At 45.8% G+C, this 27,922-nt stretch overlaps 1 protein-coding gene and 1 long non-coding RNA gene across 4 annotated transcripts in view; one reads left to right on the top strand and one right to left on the bottom strand.

The window, feature by feature from the left end:
* GC (GC vitamin D binding protein) overlaps positions 1-8,991 on the bottom strand; it is a 49,331-nt gene extending 40,340 nt beyond the window's left edge. Inside the window, exon 1 of the mRNA XM_075929412.1 lies at positions 8,833-8,991. Within this exon, the coding sequence (XP_075785527.1) occupies positions 8,833-8,893 (61 nt within the window). The 5' untranslated portion in view covers positions 8,894-8,991. The remainder of the gene's footprint in view (positions 1-8,832) is intronic.
* Positions 970-27,922, top strand: LOC142829521 (uncharacterized). 3 transcript variants are annotated; one of them, XR_012903961.1, is made up of 3 exons: positions 970-8,304; positions 25,684-25,835; positions 27,417-27,922. It is a non-coding gene; the product is annotated as an uncharacterized LOC142829521 (long non-coding RNA). The 3 variants fall into 3 exon arrangements; XR_012903960.1 differs by lacking the exon at positions 970-8,304 and adding an exon at positions 16,098-16,314; XR_012903958.1 differs by lacking the exon at positions 970-8,304 and adding an exon at positions 18,274-18,856.

The raw sequence follows: 27,922 nt of genomic DNA, 5'->3' as shown, positions 1-27,922 counted from the left end.
CTATTGATTTTGCTACAAACTGTCTGGGCTAGGCTTTGGTACCATCAGATTAAATCTCAGTATAATTTAAAGAAACTCTGCTGTACATGTACATTGCTGGGCTGTGCCCACAAAAGCTCATGATACCATCTACATGTTTTGTTGGTCTATAAAGTGCTACTAGACCATTTGATTGCTGGCGCAATGACTTTCACACCCAGAAAGGTATTTCTAGTGAGGAGAGGGTGAATCCAGTTTCTGTAGAGAAGCTGAAAGGGTAAAATTTTCATACTTTCTCTAGGAGACCCTTTTGAAAATTTGAATCGCGCAAGAATATGGAGTGCAAGTGGGCAGTGAGAAATATTTAGACCACCACATGGTGGAATTCGCCACAGTTCCATTGGAACTAATCTGATTTACACGATCTAGAAACCAGCTAGGTCTAACTAAGTCTGGGTCTGGTTGAAGATAGAAAAATCCAAAGCTTAAGTGGTTCAGTACATGTACATATATATGCACAGTGTGTGTGTGAGATAGAAGATGCTGATGATTTGATTGAACAACATGGCGAGTTAAAATGCTCCCCCTCCAGTGAGTTAGCTCTGATAGCCAGGGCCTGGTTGTGCTCTTAGGGTATGTCTAGACTACATGGCTCCGTCAACAGAGCCATGTAGATTAGGTTTCTAGACATAGGAAAATGAAGTGGTGATTTAAATAATCGCCACTTCATTTACATAAAAATGGCTGCTGCGCTGTGCCGATCAACTGTTTGGCGGCACAGCGCGGTAGTCTGGATGCTCCGCGGTTGACAAGGGAACTCCTTGTTGACCACTCCGTTATGCCTCGTGGAAAGAGGTTTACCAGGGCGGTTGACAAGTGCTTCCCTTGTCTACCGCAGAGCATCCAGACTACCGCACTGTGCTGCCAAACAGCTGATCCGCACAGTGCGGTGGCCATTTTGATGTAAATGAAGCGGCAATTATTTAAATCGCCGCTTCATTTTCCTATGTCTAGTAAACTAATCTACATGGCTCCGTTGACGGAGCCATGTAGTCTAGACATACCCTTACTTACACCTCTTCACCTGGCCAAGTCCACATGTGATTCACAGCATAGGACACACTACAGCAGTATTTGCAGCACATTTACTATGGTGTAAGAACCATTCATGTAGTGAAATTAAGGCTGCCTCAAACCTTCTTGCCATGATTTTTTTTATTTCTGAGCCAAAGTTTCAACAATAAAAATGAGGGGACACCAACTGTGCATGGAGTGTAAGGGTTAAATGATTAAAATGAGGGATGCCCCTTGGAAATGAACTGCAGTGATAGGCTAAAATTCATACAGTTGATGGCTGGAAGAGACCATTACAATGATCAAGTGTCTGCTACCCAACAGTTTTCAAATGATGTTCTCAGGAAGAAATATACAACACCCTTTCCGTCAGTGGAGCTGCACAGATGTAACTGATTTGGAACTTAAACCATGTTGATGGTAATTAATAGAATTGAGTGCACTCTCTCTTGGCTGTATTGACTCTGCAGAACACAGCAGAATGAAAAAGCAGCGAAAGCTGATTTTCATCATTAATATGATCAGTTTCTGAATGGATATAAATAGCATAGTTGCTCAGTAAGAAGATGGCATTTTTTAGCGCAAAAGTGTATTTTAATGAGTCAGCCCCATAGACTTTTCAGGACACAAAATTAGATAGATGGATGGAGACACTCCCCAGTTTCCTGAAATGCTCCGATGTGTGATCAATCAAAAACGTCAAACACAAAGCAAAGGTATTAAAGTCTGATGCTTTCTGACTATGCTACTGTGAATCTCCCTCAACAGACAAGCAATGATCCGGCCGGTGTGTGAGGTCATTGTTCCCTCAATTGTTTTCCATCAACAAGTGGAATAAATTTTGTGATGAGTGCCAAGTCATGTGCAGATGTGCACCACCAGTAGAAACACACGCCTCCGGCTGTGAGCTCTGTGGACACTTCAGCTGGGCAGCACATGAATCTCTCCTGGGTGACAGCCCAAGAGCTCAGGTTATGGGGAACACAGGGTGAGGTGTCTAGTTATAAGACATTATTCAGGCTGTATCCTGTTAATCTATTAGGGCATGTCTACACTGGGAAATTATTTTGAAATAACTACATTCGAAATAATAACTATTTCAACATAAGCGTTATTCCCCAAGGAAAGCAGGAGCACAGACTTCAAAATAACCAGCCCGTTACTTCGAAATAATGGGCTTAGTCGTATGGCCACTCTGCTTATTATTTCAGAATAAAGGGGGGTTATTTTGAAATAACTCCCTAGTGTACACCAGGGCTAAGAGGTAAAGAAGTTTGCCCCTGTTCCTTGTTCTAACAAGGTACTGTATCTCAGAGGGTGACAGCTCTTTCTTAGAACACTTTCCTCTAACTCAGGAGTTCTCAAACTTTGTGATAGCACGACCCCGCTCTAAGTTGCTGCAACCCCCCTCTAAATTGCTCGCGACCCCCCGGGAGGTCGGGACCCACAGTTTGAGAAACGCGGCCCTAACTACCACAGTAAACAAAACAAATTTCTTTTAGATCTGGACTAGCTGCTCAGTGATACACTTTGATCTTAAATTAGCTCAACAGAGACAAACCAATATGACATTCACCTTGCTCAGTGTTTACAAAACAATTTGGTACGTGCTTATAAGTAAGGGGTTCATGATGGCCCACCAGCTGTGAAAAGGACCTGGTAATCACAGACAATTATACTACTATCATACTACTGTTATACTACACTGGATTATGAAGACATCAACACCACAGCCTCCTCTCCTGGCTTCCAGATTCAGGTCCCCACAGTTCCTCCTTGCCGATTGCGTGTGACCTCTGAGCAGCACACTGCGCCTTAGGTCTTCCTCTGATCTGTGACAATAGCAGGGATCGAGTTCATGTACCTGCGAAACGTGGCTGGGAAGCATGGGCGGAAGAGGCTGGGAACCAGATGGCTCCCCTCAGCGGCTGCTGCAGGAGCAGTGACGACGGCTGGGAGCCCTAGCCCCTCTGATTCACCAGGGCTTGGGTCAGCTGCCCCCTTTGGCTTCCCTTGTTGGCGGGCCTGGCAGCAGCCTCTTAAACACAACGATGGGGGAATGGCCGACTGGTGAAGGCAAAGCAGGGGAGCAAGCTCTAGGCCAGCGGGTTTCAAACTTTTTTTCCTTATGACCTAGTTGAAGAAAATGGTTGATGCCCATGAGCCAAAATAATTTGACTGGAGTGCGGGCTCCGGGGTGGGGCTGAGGGTCAGAGCTTTGGGGTGTCAGATGGGGCTCTGGCTTGGGGGGGGGCAGGGCTGGGGCAGGAGGGGTTTAATTTGAGTGGCTCCCGGTCAGTGGTGCGGGGGAGGGGGGCAGAGAGGGGGAGGGCTAAGACAGATCCCTGCCTCTCCTGGCACCACAGACTGTGCTGCGCCCCAGAAACAGCCGGCATCAGTTCCCAGGCAATGGGAGCATGTAGCTAGTGCTCAAGGCAGGGGCAGAGTGCAGAGCCCTGTGCGCTCTCTCCCCCACACACCTAGGAGCCAGGCCTGCTGCCGGACGCTTCTAGGGTGCAGAACAGTCTGCGGTGGCAGGACAGGCAGCTGCCTTAGCCTCCCGCCCCCCGCACTGCTCACCCTGCAGAAATGAGACCCAGCGCCTGACATTCTGACACCCAGTCCTAGATCGCGACCCCTGGTTTGAAAACCCCTGCACTAGGCAGCATGAGCCCTGCAGAAATCCATCTAGTTTCTGACAGAAAGCACAATGGAAATGAATGTTGCTCTGGGATTCATTGAGGGTACGTCTGTGTAGCACGGTCCGACTCCTGCCATCAGCAGGCAGGACTGATCCTGAGATCTCTGGAGCTTAGCGTACGAGCCCCTACTACATGAGCTAAAAGCCATGTTGCCCTCCACTAAGGCTGTAGCAGACTCATTAGTCTTTAAGTGGTCTACATGAGACAGAACACCCTACCCAAGAGGTATGTGAGTTACCACGGCAACTTAGACTCTTCCTAGATCCCACCTTGACTAGCTAACATGTCCAATCTACAACCAGTCCTATCGATATTGGGACCATTAATTGGTTAGCAGTCATGTGTCAGCCTTTTAAACACGCACCTTTTTGCTAGCATCGATGGCACCCTGAGAGAGTAACCATGGCGTGATGCCATTGATCAAGGCTCAATTGTAACAGGACGACAGAACAGGGTGCGTTTTAGGGGGAAGCAGTTTTCATCCTGTAGGCCCTCAGAGCGCTGCATTTACTGAAGCAGACACACTAAGACAATCGCATCAGCTCTCATAGAAAGGCTCCCGCCAGCCTGAAACACAGCAGCTGGTTCAGAGTGCATGGAAACACCACCAAGAAGTTGAAGACCGAAGTGAAAAGACTCTTTTCCAGCTGACCCGGTGTAAAGACCTCTGGAGAGTGGAGCCGGAATGATCTGACACCAGGACACATGGTTACAACCTCAGTTCTTGGGGAAAATGCCATAGCCTTGCTTGTAGAAAGCATTTACATACAGGAGAACTGCCTGCTATTGATACTGCCTTCCAACTCTTGCATCACTGCACCTGTTTGGAATGCCCTTCCTTCAAACCCCATTATTGCCGCTTTGGATTACGCGGCGAGATCCAAATGAAGAGCATTATGAGGTGTTTGCTCAACAGAGACTAGGCCTGCTTTCACCACGCAATTAAAGTTAGCGGTAGTGATAATTTTGTCAAACTGTGAACAACAGCTCATTTTACGCAGGTCCCCAAATGAGGATGAGTTGATAATTTGAGTCATAATTCAAGTTGAGTGAAGCGCCCAGTTTTACTTTGCAAGGGATCATGAGAACTTTTTCTTTGATTTTGATCTTTTGCAGTTTTTATATCTTGAATTTTAAGGGCTAACAAACCCTGGAGCAGAAATAAAACTCAGTCGAAGTCCTAAGTTCCATGTTAAAAGCGCTATGAAAGGATGATTTTTGACACAAAGCCAAAACTTGGTCAACGTTCCTGCAAACATTTGACTAATGTTTGAGGGTATAAGATACCTCAAGAAGTTTCATTGCAAGCATTTCACACTGCTCTGCTCAGTACTGAAGCTGGTATGTGAGCGATGACAAAGTATTTCAGATGCCTGATCCATGCAGTCCTACCTACAAGCTTCAAGTTGTTTGAAAAACAAGATATCAGTAGGGTTTAGGCAAAACTCTTCAAGGGTCAGACACTCAGCTGATATAAATCATTGCATTAATGGGGTTCAGTGATGTTGATATTCATTAGCTGAAGATCTGACCTTAAGAGTTCAGAAATTCTGAACATTTATCGTTTGCTTCCACTGAGGTATTTTCCCTTCACATCCTTTTCCCAAGTCAGGGCAGGTCTGTACCACATGGGCAGGCTGATCTAAGGTATGCAATTTGAGTTACGTTAAAAGTGGTAACTCAAATTGACACAGGCTAGATCTACTTACTGCAAGATCCACACTGTGGGGGGCAGGGGTCGACACCAAAAACTCTCCTGTTGGCTCCCCTTACTCATTTCCTTCTATTGCAGTACTGGAGTCGACAGGAGAGTGATCAGCAGTTGATTTAGTGGTTCTTTACTAGACTCACTAAATCAACCGCTGGTGGATGGATTGCTGCAGTGTAGATACACCCCACAGTGGAGACAAGCCCGCCGTCTTCCTTTTCCCTTTTCTCTGGACCCGATCTGTGATGATAATTTCCTTTCGCCATCTTTCACAGAACTGTAAATTCTCTGGACAACTCCTATTTTCCCTTTTTCCTCATTCTCTGATGCTTCTTTTTTCAAGCCTCTCATACAGCATGTTGGTACTTTAAAATCTTGGAGGCTCTCTATATTTCCAAGGTCAGATTATCCTCCAAATTTGTCGCATCCAGCTTTGTTATTTCTCACATCAAGAATCCATGAGTGTCTTATGAGAGAGAAAATTACCCCTACTCTTTCCCAATTAACAAAAGTAATTACAATATTAATTGCTGGGTAATCTGCAGCATTTAGATCTCGATGTTAGATTTTTTTTAAAAGAAAAAAAAAGAAAAAAAAATCCTGGGCCAGACCCTTTGATGATGTAAATCAATTGCAGTTCTACTGATATTAGTAGAGTTATACCAATTTACAATCAGCTAAGGATCAGGCCTCACGTGATTACAATTGCTAAGGCTCTATGGAGCTGTTATTATAGGACTGATTGTCCCGTCAAAGAGAGGGGAAAATCACTGGTTTCCTGCATTTTTCATTCTAATAGAGATTTTGTAATACTTGAGCTTTTGGGGCATTTTTTAATTAAATCAGCCCTCACGTTGTATATTGGCACCAAATGAAAGGTTTTCAATCATAGACGCAAAACAGCTCTGGTTCAGCAGTGTGAAATAACTACATATTCCTCTTGCCTTGCAAAGTTAAACATGTAATCAAGACGCTGCTGCGAATCAATACAAGCAAATGGCAGTGAGCAGAATCTATTAATGTTCTGTTTCCTTTCGTATGGAGATTAGCCCCAGGGAGATATTCCTAATATGATCAAGTATTAGTTTTAATATCACCACGCAGTAGCTTTCAAGGGTAAAGTTGCTGTAATTCATTTTCAATTTCATAAATTGACATGCCTACATGATAAAATAAATAAATATGTTTGTTTATTTATAATTTACATTTTTCTTTTTGGCAGAACTTAACTTGTGAGTTTGCAAGTGCAGATCAAGTAGTCAAAGGGAGAATTGGTGGTTTTGCCCTGCTCATTCTACTCAATGTCTTTTGTTCTGTAAGTAGAAGTATCTGTGACAGGTACCAGACAAAGGCGGAGAGAGAGCTATGTTCTCCATGTGAATTCCAGCAGAGTCAAGACTCTGAACTAAAATTCTCTCTCTCTCTCCCTCCCCAAGAATAAGCCTATCATGGCCAAGAAAAGCAGCTCAACCAATTTCTCCCTTCACATTGCACAAGCGTGCTTCACTTCTGACAAAGATGGAAAAACAGCAAGGAGTCCGGTGGCACCTTATAGACTAACAGAAGTGCATGCATCTGACGAAGTGGGTCTTTGCCCACGAAAGCTTATGCTCCTACACTTCGGTTAGTCTATAAGGTGCCACAGGACTCCTCGCCGCTTTTGCAGATTCAGACTAACACGGCTACCCCTCGGATACTTTCCAACAAAGATGACTCTCCAGTTTGTAGGCCCAATCAGCTTCTTAGCTTGAGACTCCCCACTAAGGTGGCGATCCCGATGTGCCTTTTTTTTTAGTGACACTCTGAAGCCCCCTTTCCCCCTCCTACAATCTTCAAACCCCAAGCTCCAGCCCAAGTCACAACCTCAAAGCACGGCTTACAAGCTATTTATTTAGAGAGCACTGGAGCAAATCCTGTTGATCCAGGCTGGGAGGCTCACTGCGGTGACCTGTGCAGCAAACCCCAAGAATTATGTGAGACGACAGCAATTCATTTGGGACAGGCCGTATAACAGCTACTACGTCATAAGGAGCCAGATCCTTAGCTAGTGCAATTCTTGTAGTTCCACTGATTTCAATGGGGCTATGGAACGTATGCCAGCTGGCCCAGTAAATTTACTTCACTACCAACCTTGGCCACACGTGCAAAAACGTGCAAAGTTCCATGGCCGACACAGGCCCATGGCAAGATGTTTTCTATTTCCTGCATTCTGAGTTTGTACAGCAGTGAGAAACTCTCCTCATATTGGAAGTCCAATTAAAAATTCAGTTCATTAACACTTTCTAGTAAGTGATAATTATTCTAGTAATTAGGCCAAGCAATTGTTCAATTGCACTAATCGCTACAGAAGCTGAAGATGTTCCTGTTAGTGCCTGCTATAGTAAAAGCAAACACCTTAACAGCGGTGCTATGGAGTGAAAGGGGCACTTGCCCCTCCTTCAAACTTGGTTTGCCCTCTGCCTTAAACTTCCCTTCCATCCATCCATCCATCCTTTAGAGATTTGTGCCTCTCTGTTTGTGAGTCGGTTTGTTCAATAACTCCTCCTAAATGGTAAGAGCTAGGACCCCCAAATTTGGTATGCAGCTTCCTCTTCTCATAACTTAAAGTTTGGTGAGGGTTTGGTTGTGCCAAGAAAATGGGAAGTGCCAGGAATGGGACTGTTTTCCATAACACGGAAAGGGAGGGGCGCAGAGAAGAGAGACGTGATATGAGCGTGGCCACTGGGGGGCAGCAAGCCCACAACGAGAGCTGTATGCAAAGTGGCCTCTGGGGTTTGCTGCACTACCAAGAGAGTGGCCAGCAGGGCTGAGGCTCTGCCATCTTGCCTGCCAGCACACTGTGTAAGTAGCCCCCCTGCCACAAGCCCCTCCCCCGATCATTGGCTACAGCGCTGGAGAAGTGGGAAGGCCCATGGCGGCCAGAGGTTTGGGGAAAACAGAAGGCCCGTGGTGGCTGGGGGGCTTGCTGGAAGGCAGAAGGCCCCTGGTGGCCAGTGGGGCTGGGAGGGGAAAAGGGCCTGCCAGTTGGGGGGAAGAAAAAGACCTACTGGATGGGACCCCCAATCCTGATCCCCTTCTCACCCCCCAACTCTCACCCCCCCACTCCTAGCCTCCTGCCCTGCCCCCCACATTCCTAAGGCCCTGCCTTGACTCCTGTACCCCTCCCCCCACTGCCAGCCCCCTGCCCTGAAAGTCCCGGGCAACACCGGGTAAAGTCTTCCCATAAGTCTATAAAAGATGCAATGGAGCAGATTTTTTTGCCTCCTTCCGTCTTTGCAGGATTTCAGATAAGCACACTGTGTCCCATATGCTAACACAACTTTGCCACCCCTACAACTTTTCTGAAATGAAGGGTGCGAGCCATCTTACCTCTGTGTTCAGCATGACCCAGCGACACAACAGCAAGCAGCAAGACTATCACGGCCTTCATTTTGTAATGACACTGGGTTTAACGGGAGATTTTAATCACCTTTTGTCCCCTGCAGACTGTTTCCCAAAAGGTAGCACTGTTGAGCTCACCATGCCATTTATATCAGTCACATGACTGCAAATTGACTGATAAATGATTAATCTAGGTCCAGAAGCAGAGGGCATGCATCCTTGGTCTAGCCGAGATAAAAATGGAATGGCCTCAAGACAAACAGACATTCTCTGATGTTAGTGAGTCCAAAATCACTGTGGCTTTATTATTAACTGCAAAACCAGGGTGCTTGCGATAAAATTCCAATCAAACTTTATCCTGTTATTGTTTTAATTCACAAAGAAAGAATGCACTAAGAATTGTAAAGGGGGTGTGTGTGAGACAGTGAGAGATGGAAAACCTACATTCTCTGTGTCATCTAATTGCATAGCAATTTTCATCTTCAAAGTGCTTTATGGACATTAACTGATCCTGACATCATCTTGTGAGGATGGTTGGTCCTTTGCCTTGGAAACTGGGATATGTCTCTGCAAGGTCTTTGTCTCCATACACCACAGGCTGACCCTCAGGTGCAGGAACATTAAGCTGCATTGTCTCTTGCTAATGGTCCATCACAGCTCTGAAGTGTAATCAAAGGGAGTGACCCAAAGCAGCAAGTATAGGATTACAGATACACAGTTCAGTAGTCCTAGCTTGATCTACAAAAATGACATGTATGCAAATAGGATAATCATATGCAGGAGATTACAGCCTTTCCAATTATATCTCAGGGTATGTCTACACTGTGGTGCTATTTTGGGATGCTTCTGGTATCCTGAAATAGCTATTCCACATCTTGATGTCCCTGTAAACCTCATTCTACGAGGAGTAAGGGACATTTCGAAATAGCGGTTTATTTTGAAATGATGAAATAAGCTATTTTGAACTACACTAGAAATAAGGTATGCAATTTGCATAGCTCAAATTGCGTAGATTATTTCAAGCTAAGGGTGCAGGATAGATGCACTCTCATCGGGCATTTCACATAAAGCCTATTCCAGTGATGTCATATTCACAAGCATAGTCCCATAAAGAATATGGGTGTTATGTCTCCTTGCAGCAAGTCCCTATATATTTTACTGCAGTTCAGAACAGAAAAGTTAGTATTGCAGGTATATGTTAATGAAAATTCAAATAATGGTTCACCAAGCTACTGTGAACCGAGGGGAAAGCTTAGCAGCTCATTGGGCTGTGAAACAGGACATGGGTTGTGCTCAAGATTATGTCCCAAAATTCAGAAAACGTCTAGACCCTCTTTTTCACTCGCTATTTATTGGCGAGAAAGTGTGTTTTCCCAGTGCAGCGCTCCTCTCAAGCAAAGCAGTGGAACAGTCCTATCCCATGTCACCAAATCCTGACCTTCAGGATGCTGTGGGATATACAGGGAGCGCCATGCTGAAGCCTCCTTTGAATACGCCCAGTTGGGGTCAGCTGCGTTGGCTTGTGGGGCTTGGGCTGCAGGGCTGTAAAACTGGACTATAGAGATTTGGGCTCAGGCTGGAGTCTGAGAGCTAGAATTTTGCAAAGGGAGAGGCACCCAGCCCGAACCTGAGACTCTACATAGCACTATTACAGTTCTGCAGCCCAAGTCCCGTGAGTTCAAGTCAGCTGAGCTAGCTTAGCCACAGGTCTGTTATTCCACAGCATCAGCCTGTCCCACCTGAAGGCCCACTCTGCCTCCTCTCTAGTCCTTTCCTAGTGGCCAAGTTCAGGACTGAGGAAAAGAGGGAGCTCAAAGGGACAAAGACAACGAAAGGCGCTGAACATAGCAGGAGGGGAATAAAGTAGCTGGTTCTCCTGCCAGCGAGCACTGATAATACTTTAAAAGCTGCCACTGCTGCTCTTTGCTGGACTCAGAAAAGCACTAATTGCATTGAGCTTTCGCCAGTGGTTTACGTGCGACCAAACCCATCTCATGCATTATCATCATCAAAGCCGTTCATGTTGCACTTGCGGTTGTCAGAATATTGCTAGCGGAGCATGCTGAGCAAAAGCAAAAGGCTGCAAAGCAAAGAGGAGCAATTCAAAGCAAATTTAAACTGCGACCCTGCCTGCTTTCTCCAGGACCCAGCTCTGAAAACAGATTCTACTGGTCCAGAATATTCTGACTTTTGTAACTAGAGTTGGACTCCCATAGTCATCTTCAGGCTTCTGGTTCATGTGCAGCTAGAATCCATGTTGGGGCTTCTAGTTTGGTGCTTAAATGTAGCATTCACAGCCCCACTTGTGGCACCCATGTTTGAAAACATTGTCCTGCGTATTTGTATGGTGCTCATGGCTAGAGTAGCAGAACACATCCAGGGCAGGAGCGTGTAATCCAAATACATGGTCCTTCACACCTCCCAGGACTCAATGGATGTCCAAAAAGCCTGTATCATAAAGCCCTATCCTGGATACATCAATTGACTCCTCTTTTGCTGTTATATATACCACAAATTCTGTAATTTCCATACCAACTCATCTGATGAAGTGGGTTTTACCCATGAAAGCTCATAACCTAATACATTTGGAAGTCTCTAAGGGTGCGTGCGTCTACACAGCACCCTTATCTCGAAATAAGCTAGGCCATTTGTGCTATGCAAATTGCGTCGCTTATTTTGAGTGTATTTTGAAATAGCTTATTTTGAAATTAATTTTGAAATAACATGCTATTCCGAGACATCCCTTAACCCTCGTGGAACTAGCGTTACAGGGATGCCGGAATAGCATGCCCATTATTTTGAATTCTATTTTGAAATAATGGGCACTTGTTAAAGATGCAGAATAGCTATTTTGGGACACCTCTCGTATCCTAAAATAGCTCCGCTGTCTAGGTGTACCCTAAGGTGCTACGGGATTACTCATTGTTTTTACTGATAAATTATGCAGTGTAATGGCTGTTTATAATAGCATAAATAATTTCTTATGCAGAAAGTGAAGTTAATAAGCCATTTCTAACCACTTCCAACCACTACTTTCTTTGACAAAGCTGTTCTTTTCAGAACCTAACCCCTTTAGGATTTATTGTGTTAACCAGATCCTCCTCTTTGTAAGCACTTCTGCTGTCTGGGCCAAGTCCAACGCAGAGTTGCTTGTACATATTCCTGCTAACTGATTAATTATGTATTGTAATGGCTGGCAGCCTTAATCTAATTTCTGGCATTATTGAAGTAGATTCAGTGTGCTAGAGACAATGGGAATCCTGTTCTTAAAACCAAAATTGACTTATTTTCGCCTTTAATTCGCTGGCATTTTTCTTTAAATTGTCACATTTCCACATTTACCGGACAGTAAATTACATACCGTGGAGCCCAGAATTTTGTGGACAGTAACGTCCCACTTATAAAACCCTTACAGAGGTCAGGAAGCACTTTCTCACTCTAGTAGCCTTATTGACTTACTCTCTGGAGTAAAGCTTCATCAACATAGGTGTTGCATAATTGGCCTTACTCGCCTCTTTCTTACATTAGTTTTACCACACTGGAGTTCCAGAGTTTATGAACTGAGCCATCAGCCACACACCGCATATAGAACCAGGCGCGTGAAACCCACGCAGGAGTAGAGACCTCCCAAAAAAGCAAATATAGTATTGTGAACGAAAAGAAAACTACTACAAATAAAGGGAAAGTTTTAAAAAGATAAGGAAACTCTTTTCTGTGATGGTTTTATGGCTGCTTACTGGAACAGGAAGGGGCATTCTACAAAGGAGCAGAAATGTACTGTTTGGCTGTGTCTAGACTGGCCACTTTTTCTGGCAAAGCAGATGCTTTTCCGGAAAAACTTGCCAGCTGTCTACACTGGCTGCTTGAATTTCCGCAAAAGCACTGACGATCTCATGTAAGATTGTCAGTGTTTTTGTGGAAATACTATGCTGCTCCCGTTCGGGCAAAAGTCTTTTTCTGAAAACTTTTGCGCAAAAGGGCCAGTGTAGACAGCAGAGATTTGTTTTCCGCAAAAAAGCCCCAATCGTGAAAATGGTGATCGGGGCTTTTTTGCAGAAAAGTGCATCTAGATTGGCCATGGACACTTTTCTACAAAAAGTGCTTTTGTGGAAAAGCGTCCTGCCAATCTAGACGCGCTTTTCCGAAAATGCTTTTAATGGAAAACTTTTCCGTTAAAAGCATTTCCGGAAAATCATGCCAGTCTAGACGTAGCCTTTATGTAGAAATTATTCTTTTTTCTGCTTGAAATACTGATGATTTTTACCATAGACTAGATTCTTCCTTACACAGATGCACACTGGGAGCAAAGGAGAGTACAAGGAAAACACCCTGCTTTCTGGGGGCCTGACTAAATGATTATGGAACAGGGAGAAGGTGGAGCCCATAAAGGCACTGGAAATAGAGCCAGTCTCTTGCCACAGGAGTAACTTTTTTTTCCTTCCTGAGCCATTTCTGAGCCAGTCCAGTGTTCTGCAAATCGAGTTGGATGCAGGGTGACATTCTATAGTTCTGCAAGAGGTCAGACAAAATGACGGTGATGGTCCCTTCTGGACTTCCTATCCATCCTAGGATCTGAGTTTCAGGTTGGGATGGGTGTGGCTTCCTGCAAAGCTGCCATGGGCCCCCGGGTGGGAGGGACCATCATGGCAGTTTGTGCGTGCACCAGTTTGCTCCTCACTCCTGCTCCAGACTGTGTCAGCAGTGTGTGAGTGATGCTGCCTCCCAGAAATGCTCCTGACAGACGAGCCCCAGGCCTATTTAGCAAACCAGGATGTTTCAGAGCTAGGGTGTGTGTCCAACTATGTATTTTAATTGTTACATCAGGCAGCGCCCGGTGGGGCTGCTATCCCCTCCCGTGTGCTGCTTCTTAGTGCGCGAGCAAGTGTTGACACTTGGGGAGACATGCTGCCTGGTTTTATTTTGGGTCATGCTCAGCTGCATGTAAAGGCAGCTTTGGGAGAGAGAGGGAACTGTGAAAGTAGCACTGGAGTTCAATCCAAGCCCAAGGCAGAGAGCAGGGTTAATCTGGAGGCTGTATTACTCTGAAAACCAGACACTGGTGTCGGGCTGAGACTCCCAGAGAAGGGATTGCTCTGGGTGCTTTCTAGCCATCTTATTTCAGGACAGATGTATGAGTGTAAACAAAACAAGTCACACTTGGAATGAACCTAGACTCCATGTCACTCCTCCCCTGGAAGTAGTCCTGCCAGGGCTCAGACATCTGCCACAACTTGGCAGAAGGGCAACAAGGGTACGAGAAGACATGACAACAGTATTAACAATGAGAGACTAGTGTCTAAGGGTGACTCCCTTCCACCCTCCCTAGAACTTGCTGGAGAAACAGAGGTGGGGAAAGCAGGGATAATCACTGTTCAGGGTGGGCGGTGTGGGGGAGGAAAGGATAGGAGAAATCTAGTCTTTTCTGCCAGCTACACACAATTTGGGGCTGCCTCTTCAGGTTCCCTGAGCTGCTGGTGAAGCAGGGACTGCACCACTAGAGAAGTGTAACCTAGTGGTTACTGCAAAATCTCGTATTCTCTCTCTGGCTCAATAAATATTTAAGTACCCCATACAAAACATAGCAATGTCAGAGAGATTGGGAGAGACTGGGCCCGCCAATAGGGAGGCTGCCCTGGGGCCTGGTGATTTTAAAGGAGCTCCTGGCTGCTACTGCTACAGCAGCAACTGCAGTAACCAGAGCCCCGGGCGGTACACGCCAGTCAGTGCTGAAGGGTTGGCTGTGGGAAGCTACCCTCTAGCCCTGCCCCTTCTGCCTGAGGCCTCACCCCTCCTGCCTGAGGCCTCACCCCTCCGAGAGGCCCACATCTGGACCCCTCACCTTGCCCACGGCCTAGTGAAGGCTGTTGGCCACCCTGCGACAGAGCTATCCCAGCATGCCCAATGGTCTAGTGGCTAGGGTGCTCCCTGGGGAGGTGGGAAACCTGCTTTATATTAAACAGAGGGTATTTGAACCTGGCTCTTCCATATTGTGAGGAGTGCTCTAGCCACTGGGCCATTAGGTATGGTGGGTGGGGGAGGTAGAGGTCACATTCTTCTTAGAGCCTGATCTGGTGAGTGCGCTTTAAGGCAGCCTCTGAAAACACCTTCCCAATAGGCCTGAAGGGTGAGATAGGCCCGGCAATGCCTAGTTTGAGGATCATGCTAGGGTTCAGGTATCAGCTAATCTCTGGGCATTAGGATTCTGGCACATGCCTACCAGCAGAAATTTAGATGCCTTGGCAATTTGATCAGTGGACATTTGGTCACTTATGGGGCTAGAGAATTTTAGAAAACTAAATTTTGCAGTGAGAGGCATAACTCTTAGGCACCTGAATCCCTTTTTGAATTTAGACATGCAGAGCTTGACTAAAACCAAATCAAGCCAAAGGCTGAATATCCAGACACGACTGACAATTATTTTCCACAGTTTTCAACTAGTTCCGGTTAGTTTCTTCATTCCACGTCAGCAGCATAGTTGTAACTTTTGGGAATTCCACTCCTCAGTTTCCTTCACCTGGGTTTTGCAGAGTTGGTGAAACGTTTTACCTCTTTCCATATGTCCAGTTTGATTTTCAGTAAGTGGAGCTCTCTGTAAACAACTCACAGGTCAATGTGTCTCCATTGTTTGCTCACCTGGCCCTTTGGACTGTTTAGACAGCACCCCCTCACATCTAATATTTAGAGAACTCCACCTTTTAGAATATCCTCCAAAAAAAAAAGCGTGGGTTGATTTAACTCATTAAACTCAGCTGGTATTCATCGCTAGGGCCTCGAGTCATATGCCAGAGTCAATTGCATAGATAGAACCAATCTTTAAAAAATATATAGAAAAGGAGGGGAAAATGTTGTATAAAATATGAACATGCAGTGTATGACGAGGTACTAGAGTTGGCGAGACCCCAGTGCAAAGCTGGTTGTGGAATGGCCAGGTGTAGCCGACAAGCCATAATGTAATCAACTGGATTGGAAGCTAAGCATGCTAGTGTGATGGAGGAAAGGGACAATTTGCATTAAGGTCCCAATGTTACACAAGTGTGATAGATCTTATACAAAGCATGCCTTGTAAGGCATCATTGGAAAGGTAGTAATCTGCTATTATCATCCTGTTGAAATGTATCACTGTGATAGGGCACACGCTCTGCACTGGCCCTTTAAGGGCAAAACCCAGGCCTGGAGCAGGGGCTGAAATCGAAGGCCCAGCTGGGGGCTATATAAAGAAGAGCAGCAAGGAGCTGCTAGCTGAGGAAGCAGGAGGCTCCCAGGAGCTAGAGCAGTACAGGGACAGCAAGGCAGGGGTGGGGGAGCTCTGGACAAGCTAGCTCCCAGGCTAGGAGGGTGGTAGCAAGGCAGCCCTGATAAGCAAGGGTAGCAGATCCATCCCCTGTGCCGGTGATGAGAGGCCCATACAGACTGCAGTTTGCCCTGAGATGGGCTAGATGAAGACTGGCAGTGGGTCACTGAGGCAAGGTGGTGAGTACGCTCCCCCACAATCACCATCTGTTGGAAGTTATGGAACTTTACTGTATACATTTCACTGAACATGTGTTTCTGGGTAACCCCCACGAGACAGATTTAAATCAAGACTAACCTGCCATGTAAGGATGGGCCATTTAAGGAGAATCAAATATTCTAGCGGGCTCCTCTCAAAGATGCCTCAGAGAGCACAGGGACAAGGGATGCTCATGACTCAGCAGGGCAGTTAGAGCTAGTGATACATGACTTCATGTTTTAGCCAGTACTTCTCCAGTTTCTGCCCCCAGTCTAGCTGCATGGAAATGGTGACAGCTCCTTGCCTCTTTGCTGTGTCGTATCTCTGGACTGTGGTTTCTAAAGCAACGAAGCTTTGAACAATGGACTGACAAAGCCAAACTTTTGGGTCAGCTAGAGAGACTCATTGGAAGCTAGCAGAGATGTTGAATCTGCGATTGTACTGGTCTACAAACTGGGAGATCAATTATAGGCTGCGTCGAGACTGGCAAGTTTTTCCGCAAAAGCAAGCGCTTTTGCGGAAAAACTTGCCAGCTGTCTACACTGGCTGCTTGATTTTGTGCAAAAGCACTAACGTTCTACTGTCTGAAATCAGTGCTTCTTGCGCAAATGCTTTGACGTTCCCGTTCGGGCAAAAACCCTTTTCTGGAAATGCTTCTGCACAAAAGGGCCAGTGTAGACAGCTGAAAACTGTTTTGCGCAAAAAAGCCCCGATCGCGAAAATAGCGATCGGGGCTTTTTTGCACAAAAGTGCATCTAAATTGGCCACGGACGCTTTTCTGCAAAAAGTGCTTTTGTGGAAAAGCGTCCGTGCCAATCTAGACGCGCTTTTCCAAAAATTCTTTTAACGGAAAACTTTTCCGTTAAAAGCATTTCCGGAAAATCATGCCAGTCTAGACGTAGCCCTCTAGTTTTAGTTTACTAAAAGACTGGCTACCAGCATGGCTTTTGGGTAAGATCTTGACCTATATTTTGAAGTGGCTGGGTCTTAGGAGTTGGAAGAGCCTAACATATGAGATTTTTTATTTTAATCATCACCTATCACAAGAGGTTGGTTTTTCCCGAGTGGTGCATGAAGGACTAGAAGGCCTGAAAGGGATTGTCATTGCTTTACAACAATTCGTACAGTAATTTGGAAGCACACATTTGTTACTGGCTTAGGGATGTCTTATGATAGAGTACACCACCTATTTGGGGTATATGCCGTTTTCTGGCACTTTGACCTGAAATGGACTCCCTTAGTGGTGTCCCATTCCAGGTAGCATGACAGCTAATGTTAAATATTTCCCTGGACAGAGAAGTGTTACTTCTCCTTCTCTAAAAGGATCATAGGCCTCCAACCTGCAAATGCCAACTCACACAAGAGCTCCGATTCCATATCAGCATATTGAAAAGCACCGGAAATAACACTGAAAAGAAAACACTGCCAGGGACCTATTTTCACTAACAACAGCAGAGATGGAGGAGTGCTAGATATTAATTCAAACTCATGCAAACTGGGAGTTATCCTTACAGGTAAGTTTTCACATACCAGTGTGTTAGGAGCCATACAAGACAGGCAGACGTTTGTGTCCCAACAGGAAAACAGGCCTCTAAATAACATATTTAAGTGTTCCTGAGAGTTTCAGAATATGGGACTTAGTGAGCTTCTCTCCATACGACCCAGTTAAAAGCTGAAGCCCTGTTTGTGAATCCCCCACTTGCATTAGCAGGTAGTTCCATGAAGCCAGTAGCAATTCCCTGTGTGGAAGCTGCAGGCAGCCACACTAGGGCACCCAGTAATCTACAGCATGGATTGCACAACTCTGTTTGTACTTTCTGAGGGCGCTGTACTTTGATTTTTTCCCTCCCTTTCATCCATTACCAAACAATGGGCAGAGAACCATGTGGTTGCACTTGGCTGAAATTCAGTCCAAAGGAAATCTATGTATTTTAGAAATGTCTGTCTGTATGTTCGTTGATGAATCTGTCCATGAACTACTCCTAAAAAAGGACTAGCCTACCTCTCCCTCCACCGAATGTGGTATGCAGCTTCCTCTTATCCTAACAAAGCAAGGTCCAGGTTTGGTTGTGCCAAGAAAATGGGAAGTGTTTTTTTTTTCCAGTGGTTAGCAGACAGCAGAATAATTTGGTTTCTTTCCACCTGGGCCAGAACTGAACTGCTACCTCGAGACTCTGCCTCATTATCAATAACCTAAATCATCCAAAGTCCACATCCCACCACTTGTAATGATTTGGAATTTACATCCTATACTGCAGTAAATCAGCAACAGATCTGAGGAACAGGTTTTATTATCCCCTTCCTATATTCCCAGAAGATATTCCCAGAAGATATACAATGTACAAAGAACATCCAGAAGTCACTACTTTCATTCTCTGCTGGGTTAAAACTCATTTCTGCTAGAAAAATGGAAAAGGGCATCTTCCTCAGATCAACTATAAAATAGCATTTACAAGCACAGATCGCTGGCAGCCAGATCGTGTTGGAATGCATCTGTTTTAGCCACAAAGTATCAGGAAAAAGGTAACAAATGTCACTGCCCGGTTCTTCCCTGGATCTATAGATGCAATTATACTTAAGTGTTTGTGCTGGCAATTTTGTTCACAGCCGCTGGTTTAAGTGCCAGGCTGAACAGTCTGAAATGCTGTGCACGGAGATTTATGGGAACAGAGCTGTTGTAGGGGAGTCTGGGGAAATTCTTTCTGCTCAGTGGGTACCAGCATGGGCCATCTGAAGGCTCGTTATGATGAGGCTTCTGGTTACGGAGACCGTAGAAGAGAGTCTGTAAACATCTCTTCATCCCTTTTAGGTACCAGTCTGAGTGATTGCAAACGGTGGTTGTGTGTAACACCGTGCCTCGGAGTTCTAGACAACCCCCAAATGCATGAGAATCTCCCCCTCCACCCTATTCCCCTCCTGATTCTCCTCCCAGAATTTAGCAGTAATTCTGGACTTCTGCCGCTCTCAGCAGCTCTTGCTGCTCCTAGAAGAGGAACGGATGGGTCATCTCAAAAAAGGCATAGTGGAATTGGAAAAAGGCACAGAGAAGGACAGCACACGTTAGTGGAGATATGGGGCAGCTTCTGTAAGAGATGATATTAAAACAGCGGGGACTTTTCAGCTTGGAACAGAGCCTACAAAGAGGGGACATGATAGAGGTATAGGAAATAGTGCGGAGATTGGTGTGGAGAAAGTGAATCAGGATGAGTTATATACTCCTCATAACACAATGACCAGGGGTCACCCAATGAGATTAACAGACATCAGGTTTAAAACAAATGCAGTCAAGCTGTGGAACCTATTGCTCGTGGGGAGCGTGAAGGCCAAATGTAATGGGGTGCCAAAAGAACTAGAGTTAATGGGAGGATAGGTCCTTGAATGGCTATTAGCCAAGATGGCCATCATGGACACAACCCTATGCTCTGAGTGTGGCTAGCCATTGACTGACAGATGCTGGGATTGGATGACAGGGAAGTTCACTCAAAGATTCCCCGTTTTGTTCATTCCCTCTGGGACACCTGGCATTAGCCACTGTCAGAAGACAGGATACTGGGGTAGAAGGATCTTTGGTCTGACCCAATATGGCTATTTTTGTGTTATGTTCTTATGTTAGGCCTACTGAGACATAGTATAAATAAGCTGACCAACAATGACCCGACATCACAAGATGGCATAAGAGATGATTTTGCACTAAAAAATTCTGCATAAAATTCTGGCAGGTCAACATAAAAGTCAGTTGATGCCAGTGTGGGTATTTTGGGATAGGAACATTTGCAGATGCTTAATGGGAGAATTGCCAGGAAACCAACTGAACTATATGCTACTAAGTTTGAGATACTTAACATACTAACCTACTTAATAAGGACAGGTCAATATTTTTAGAGGGAGGAAGTGAATTATGGTTAATAGGGGCCAAACACTTATGAATATTTATGGCAGTTATCAGACCCTATAATTGGTCTAGTCCAGTGGTCCCCAATTCAGTGCCCGCGGGTGCCATGGCGCCCGCCGAGGCATTTATGTGTGCCCGCCGAAACATCTGGGCTGGTCCCACCCCTGGCGCGTGGCACATGTGCGGTGCCGGTTCCGGGCGCATGGCGCATGCACGGTGCCAGCCCTGGGCGCAGGGCACATGGGTGGCTCCTGCCCCGGGCGCACGGCACATGCGTGGTGCCGGCCCCAGGTGCGCGGTACATGGGCAGCCCTGGGCACGTGGCGCATGCGTGGCCCCATCCCCAGAAGCGTGGTGCAAGCAGCCCCGCCCCCAGACACCTGGTGCGTGAGTGGCCCCACCCCCGGTCGCCCGGCAGCCATGAAAAGGTTGGGGACCACTGGTCTAGTCTGTGGTTAGCCCTTCCAGGCCTTGCCCATTGGGATCACTTGGCATGCCAGAGATAGGACAGGACCTTTGTGGGCCACTACCCATGTCCCTTCTCCTGGTGCTCCACAATGATTGCGAGAGACATGATGGACACAAAGTTAATACTGTGTTATCTTACATTGGTTTGCATCAGGACACTCACATGCTCACTAACTTTAACACAACTATAAAAGCTTGAAACAATTTTTCTTGAGTACAACTGCTGCTGTGCACCTCAGAGGTTTCCAATGTAACCACAATTCTAAGAACACTAGGCCTGGTCTCAGACCAGGAACCTGCAAACCTCGGAGTGTGACTTTGTCAATTGGGGATCCTTAAACAATCAGTGCATAATCCATAGATTAGGTAATACTTGGTAGCATAAAGACCCGTTGGGAAAAAATCATTCTGAACACACACAGGACATTTGGGGTGTGGAGCTTTTTTTGTTCATCTAAGATGTGCTGGTAAGTAGACAGGTATCATGCATTTGGGTGAGGGTAACTAAGAAGCCTAGTGAAAAATGAGCAGGTGTTCAAATTCTCGTCTCAGAACATTGTACATCTTGCAAGTGCTGTGTTGCACAGCTCCTGGGGTACACAAAACGTGCTCCTTCGGGGAACTATACATTGGGGGTGCAAGAGGCCATTTTGATGGCATACTGATAAAAAGTATCAGGTATCCTGCATCTGACGAAGTGGGTCTTTGCCCACAAAAGCTTATGCTCTAACACTTCAGTTAGTCTATAAGGTGCCACAGGACTCCTTGCCGCTTTTGATAAAAAGTAGCACCACAGAGGTGATAGGGGTTAGTTGGTGTCACAGTTCCTGCATTAACTCCACATCTGCCCTCTTCACGGTCTGCTCAAGGGCACCCTTCAGTCTCAGGCCTCCAGTTCTCACCTCTCTGCATCCCTAGGGGCAGGGATGGAGGCCTGAAGTCTCCCTGCAATTGACTGTGACCAGTGGGGACGACAGACTTGCTGGGCAAGGCAGGGGATGGGGTCAGCTTCTCACCCCCAGAAGGGGTAGGATCGGGTGGAAGGGGCGGAGCCGGGACTAATCTCCCCAGGCTGCCTGGAGCACTCCACCTGGGCTCTGGTGGAGATTTAAAGGGCCCAGGCTCCATGTGTCACCATTGCTGCATTAGCAGCGATGGCCAGAAGCCCTGGGCCTTTTTGCATCACTCTGCCTCAGGAGAGTTGCCCCCCTTTCCTCCCCGTCAGTGAACTTGCCTGTGACTATCCCAGCAGGTCTGATTTTTAAGCAACTGCATGGGCTGGACTCTCTAAAGGGACAATGACAAGTTTACCAGTGGCCAGCCGGGTGTCTCAGAGACAGCTTATACATTTTAGGACAAAACCATTGCAAAGAAAACAATATGATAGTTGACCTGAATACTAAGCTTCCCACCTGCTACCCTTCCTGGAGACCTTGGCACATTCCAGTCCTTCCCGACCTTCCAGCAGGCTTCTCCCCTCTTATAGTTTCATGTCAATTCTTGGATCCAGCTGATGGGCTCTGGATCAGTTCTCACTGACACTTTATACCAAAAGTCCCTTTGTGTCTCCTGGGCCCTCTTGCGCTTGGTCCGAACCATTATATTCAGTTCCTTCTAGGGCATGCTACTTTTCCAGAGTCGTTTACCTGAGCTGGGATTTGCAGTAATCACCCACTATTGATTGGAGTCCAGACAGACGTGTGGTAATCCTTCCTCAGAGCAAGAGTACAATCCTAGCTCATCAAGACAGGAGACATTTACAGAGACTCAAATTTGGGAATAATCCCTGGGCCCACAGCAGCTGGCACATCTCAGTTAACAGCCCTTGTGAAGTTCCCACACTTCCAAGATCTCAAATCTCTTACACTCGCCTCATACATTTCCCTTCCTCATGCCATGAGATTGTTACCAGCTCAGCAGAAAATTGTATTTGCTCACATGGGTCAAATGTGACAGGTAAGTTTCACAAGGAGAAAAGGCTAGAGAATATAATCTTCTCTCGTGTCAGACACATATTCAACTTCTCTTCAGTTTCCTTGGGTGCCGTCCAGCTGTACTCATTATCCAGCACTTTTCATCTGTTCCAATCAGAAGTCAATTCTTGACTGGCTTTATGAGCCTCCCAAGAATGGCCGCTAGCGCTGCCCAGGATGTTATGAAAGCCGACAAAGTCGTATTCCCTGAAGCGACTGAAAGGAATGATTGATTTTTCCTCTATTTGCACTGAGGAGCTTTAATCCTCTTCGCTCCCCAAATTGTAGCTGCAAGCCCAGATATTTCCCCAGTGAATTCAGTCAGCTTTTAAGGTAATTACTGCTGTAGCATTGTCCAGGGAGGAGATTGTGGAGAGGAACTACAATCATGGAGAAAAAACACACTTTTTAAAAAATAAGCAGACGACTGGTTTTTAATATAATCTTTGCTGAAGTTTAAATTGATAGAAAAAATTCTTAGAACAGAGGAGAGAAAAAAAATCACATCCATAAGATACTGAAGTAGAAGAGAGAGTGATGGAATAAATTAACTTGCCCATACTTTTCATGAGCTGCAAGTGCTCTTTGAGAGTTGAGAACACTGGATGGTATATGAATCACACGTGCCTTATCTGTAGACTCTTCAGATGGACAGCTTGACAAAATCCCTCACAGGATACGAGAGGAAGCCAAGGATCAAGCTGTGAACATAATACTTAGCAGGATTAAGCAGGGGAAAACAGATGCTGTCTGCTCTTAAAAAATTCCTTGCTTGTTGTTTTTATTCCCTTCACTGTGAAATGCTCCCTGTAGCAGTCTACTTCTAAAGAGAACTTTACTAAAGCTGTGTAGACCTGGCATAAGGTTGAAGGCTCTCAGCAGCTCTCATTTCAGGATAACTTAGTTTAAAGAATTCTGTTATGATCAGAGCTGCCAATCCTGTGCCTTGGGGAAGGAAAGTTCCTGCAACAGCTCGGGTTTTTTCTCTTTGAGCAGGGATCGTATGCAAGGGATGTGATCGAAACAATCAGTTATTCTTTTTTTTTAATGAATTATTCACCAAACCCTTTCCCATTAGCTTACTGTAATCCTTTTCAGAGTTTCTTTAACTCGCGCCAGATCTTGTAGCTTTGAGCTCTTCTGAGCCTTTTTTTTTTTTTAAATAAACACACATTTTAAAATCCCATGCTCTCCTTTTCGGTTGCAAAACTGGACCCTTGGGCACGGTGGGGAGTGGGCAACTCTGCAATCCCAGAAGGGGTGGGGCCTCAATTGGAATGGGCGGAGCTGGAACACTCAGCCCTCAGTGCTGGGTGGAGTACGCTGTGTCACTTCCCAGCCCTTAGAGCTGCCTGGAGCATGTAGTGCAACTCTCCAGTGGCAATTTAAAGGGCCTGGAACTCCAGGCCCTCTAGACGTGCCAAGTCCTGGGGTAAATACTCCTTTTCCTCCCCACCCCCATCAGCAAGCCTGTCCCCCAGAAACTAGTTTCTCTTCTGAGTAGCTCACAGAACTTTCGCATACACAGCCGTATACTACGATCAATGTTATAAATCTGTCACTTATTCCTCCCACTCACCCCTATTCTACTAACTCCTATGCGTATCTCTAAGCACACATACCCAGATCCTGCCAAGAAGCCCATAGGTGCTGAGAGGTCATAGCATCTTGCAATCTGAGGACAACTTTCAGGGCTAGGGAGAGCCATGGTGAGATTTTTGTTTTACCGCCATTAATAGCAGTGAACCCCCAAAATATGATTTCCAAGGTCAGACTTCATGTGAGAGGAACATGCATGACACAGTACAGTAGAAAGATAGCCTTACTGGAACTTCAATGGAATGAGAAAGTTTTGGAAAAATACTCGGCTGTGCCTATTAAGTATTGTGGTCTCTGCATATAATAAGGCTAGCAAATTTTCATAATCTGCAACATGATCTCTTTGTGTCGTTTATTAACTTTAGCATCTTTTAATAAGGGAATTAATGACTTGATACCGTTTTCTGTGCTTTGCGGCTTAAAGTCAGAATTTTTAATTTGATGTCTTTCCTTGAGGAATACAGATGAAAAAGGATAGAGAAGATTGAGCAGTCCCCGAGAGCTGAATTACATGCAGAATGTGGCAGGAGCAGCGTGGGCAGATTTACAGTTCCCTTCTAGCTGTCTCTCACAGCTTAGAAAAAGTAGGAAAATTTTCAGCAGTGCTCAAAGAGAGGAAATCTCCATAAGATTCCCCTCAAAGATATTTCCTCTTGTGTTTCCCAGCAACAGAGTCATCACAATGCGGGACTTGTCCCATGATGAAAGAGCCACGGGGAACACTCACAAACTGGGCAGATAGCCAGGGATCCACACAGGTCCTAGGTCAGTGGTTCCCAACTCGTTTCAGTCCATGGACCACGAGGCCAATCAAAAAATTTTCGTGGACCCCCTCCTTTTTGAGACATGATAAAAAAGAGCAGACAACGAACATTTTGGCTTGAAATTTATTTCTAACTAACAGATTTTTGGTGCCTGTCCACGCCGTGTGACTTTGGACAATGTTCCTGTGGACCACCGAAAAAGTCACTATGGGTCACCAGTTGAGAACCACAGTCTTAGAGGGACCCACAGAAAGTCAAAGCCATGGAACTCCACTCCATTCCTGGTTCCGTGATGATTCAGATTCACCAGACCCAATGTTTCTGTTGAGATGTATGTTGCTCGGAGGAGACACTCTGTAGATAAGGAAGAGCACAATTCCTAACGCACTGCTATTGCTGATTTGGGTTGACAGTTTGGTGGTTGCTACCAAAGGGTCTGCAGTGCCTGCTAGCATGCAACCCGGACTGGGGAATAATTCGGGTTTGTCTCAGGCAAGAAGCCCCTCCTGTGGTGTAAGTATCTGTTGCAAGTTACATGCTTTCAACATGTAGCACCAAATGATGAAGCAAAATCCTCTTGAGGGAATGAACTGACCTTGCTAATCCTTCGACGCGTGTGTTTTCATGTGCTGCTGCTGAATTCGCTGTAAAAAGGAACTGGCAGGAGGAGCGGACGACGCGTTCCACAGCGGTGCCTGGGCCTACTATCGCAGACGGTAGTTACAGAAGAAAATGGAGGGGAAAGGAGACCAAAAAAAAAGAGGAGTCATGGCCGCTAAAACCAAAAGCGAAGCAAGCAAGGAAGAGTAGGTGGAATTAGAAACAGAAGGGGAATAGCGAAGCAGTTTGATCTTAAACAAATGCAGGGTATCGATATTATTTAAAAGAAGTTTCACACAGCTTGTGACTGAGCTGTCACTAACGGAGAGCATACCTCCTCAAGACAAGACCATGCCTCCTCAAGGACTGATTTGAGGCTCTATGTAAGGGGGGTGCCATGCTGAACTCTAGCCCATTAACATGCTCCTCTACAGCAGCAGTTCTCAGACTGTGGGATGGGACCTCATTTTATTGGGGCTGAAGTCAAAACTTGAGGGTTTCAGCCCCGTGGGGCTCAGGTTACAGGCCCCCCTGTCTGAGACTGAAATCCTTAGGGTATGTCTACACAGCAAAGTTATTTTGAAATAACAGCAGTTCTTTTGAAATAACTTTCCTAGCGTCTACACAGCCATTCCGTTATTTCAAAATTAATTCGAAATAGCAGAGGGCTTATTTCAAAATTGGTAAACATCATTCCACAAGGAATAGTGCCAATTTCAAAACTGCTATTTTGAAATAAGCACTGTGTAGACACTTATTTCAAAATAGGGGGCCTCCAGCCCTTCCCAGAGTGCCTTGCTGGCTGCCCTGGACTCAAGGCTACTCCTGACCTGATGCCCTGCCGGAACTGGTTCTAACCAGCCTTAAATGCGATACAACGTCCACTCAGTGTGGACGTGCTATTTAGAAATAGAAAAATGCTATTTCGAAATGCATTTTGTGTGTAGACACGTTATTTCAAAATAAGCTATTTCGAATTAGCTATTTTGAAATAGCTTATTTCGAAATAACACTGTAGTGTAGCCATACCCTTAGGCTTCAGCTTTGCTCCTCCACACCTAGAGCAGAAGGGCTCAAGCTTTGGTTCCCCTTCCTGGTGTCCTGCGTTAATGTGTGTTGTCAGAAGGGGGTTGCAATGCAATGTGAAGTGTGAGAACCCCTGCCACAGAGTTTTAACTTAAAAGGGAAAGGCCGGGGCTGGGTTCTAACTAAAGTGCAAGTTCTAGTCAAAGATGCAGACAGTTAAATGCAAGGGAAAGGGAAAAGATGAGAGGCTAGGACTGGTTCAAACATTAAACATCAGGTGGGGCATGGGGTGGGGGGTGGAAAGCTGATAAGATTTGGAGCCCAGAGCTGGCTGCACTGCAGCTCCAAGTTGTCCTCTTGGTTTTGTGGGGTGGCGCAATCAGATAAATTATTAGAGCTGGTCAAATACCTCACTATTCCCTTGTTCAAAAACCCAAGTTCACCTTGACTGAGTTTGCACAATGTTGTGTTTGCTTCCTGCAAATATTAGCCAACAAGTGCACTAGCAGGAATATTGATGGAAACGGTGAAATCCGAAGTGCAGATTCATGGAAAGTGAATTGATAAAATAAAGTCGCCCCCTTGGAAATCTGGGGAAATAAGAACCATATAGTAACACCTCGCTTAATGATGTCCCAGTTAACCGTGTCTCATTGTTATGTGGGTTATCTATTAGATCTATTAGAACACATGCGCATTTAAAAGTATGCAACGCTCCTTTATCATGGCATTTGACCTCTTGCTTTGTCCACGCCTTGCAGGATGTTCTGGAAAAGCGGCCTGTCCTTGTGGGGTCTTGGAAGTAGGATGGACCAGCAACTACCTCCCCCTCCCATCAGCTCCCCTAACTTCCGCAGTAGATCTGTTGCTCCTTGCCGTCTGCTTTGCTCTGCGGGGGTGTGGGAGTGGATGGGGGAGAGGGGTGCGGATGTCAGAATGTCGCCCCCCTCTCCGAGCCCCCAACACCATACCCCATCTCCACAAAGCAGGTCTGCTGGGTTTCCTCCCTCCTGCCTCAGTCCATGCTGCCTTGTACAGTGAGAAGCCACATTACACAACACTGTGTTAATGCTAGTTCATCATCTGGTAACAAGACATTCCCTGGGACATATTCTACCCTCTGAATCCACAACGCTGATCAGGCTTTACAGTCCTCATGGCTGTGTACGCAGCATTAAACGGTTTAAAATGTACACTGCATGCTGGGAGATTTACCCCGCGTTGCTCCGGTCTTTAACTCAAATAAAGTTTTGGTTTTCTTCATTTA

This window comes from Pelodiscus sinensis, chromosome 5 (genome assembly GCF_049634645.1).
Source record: "Pelodiscus sinensis isolate JC-2024 chromosome 5, ASM4963464v1, whole genome shotgun sequence".
Lineage (NCBI taxonomy): Eukaryota > Metazoa > Chordata > Testudines > Trionychidae > Pelodiscus > Pelodiscus sinensis.
This window is presented reverse-complemented; position numbering and strand designations above follow the sequence as displayed.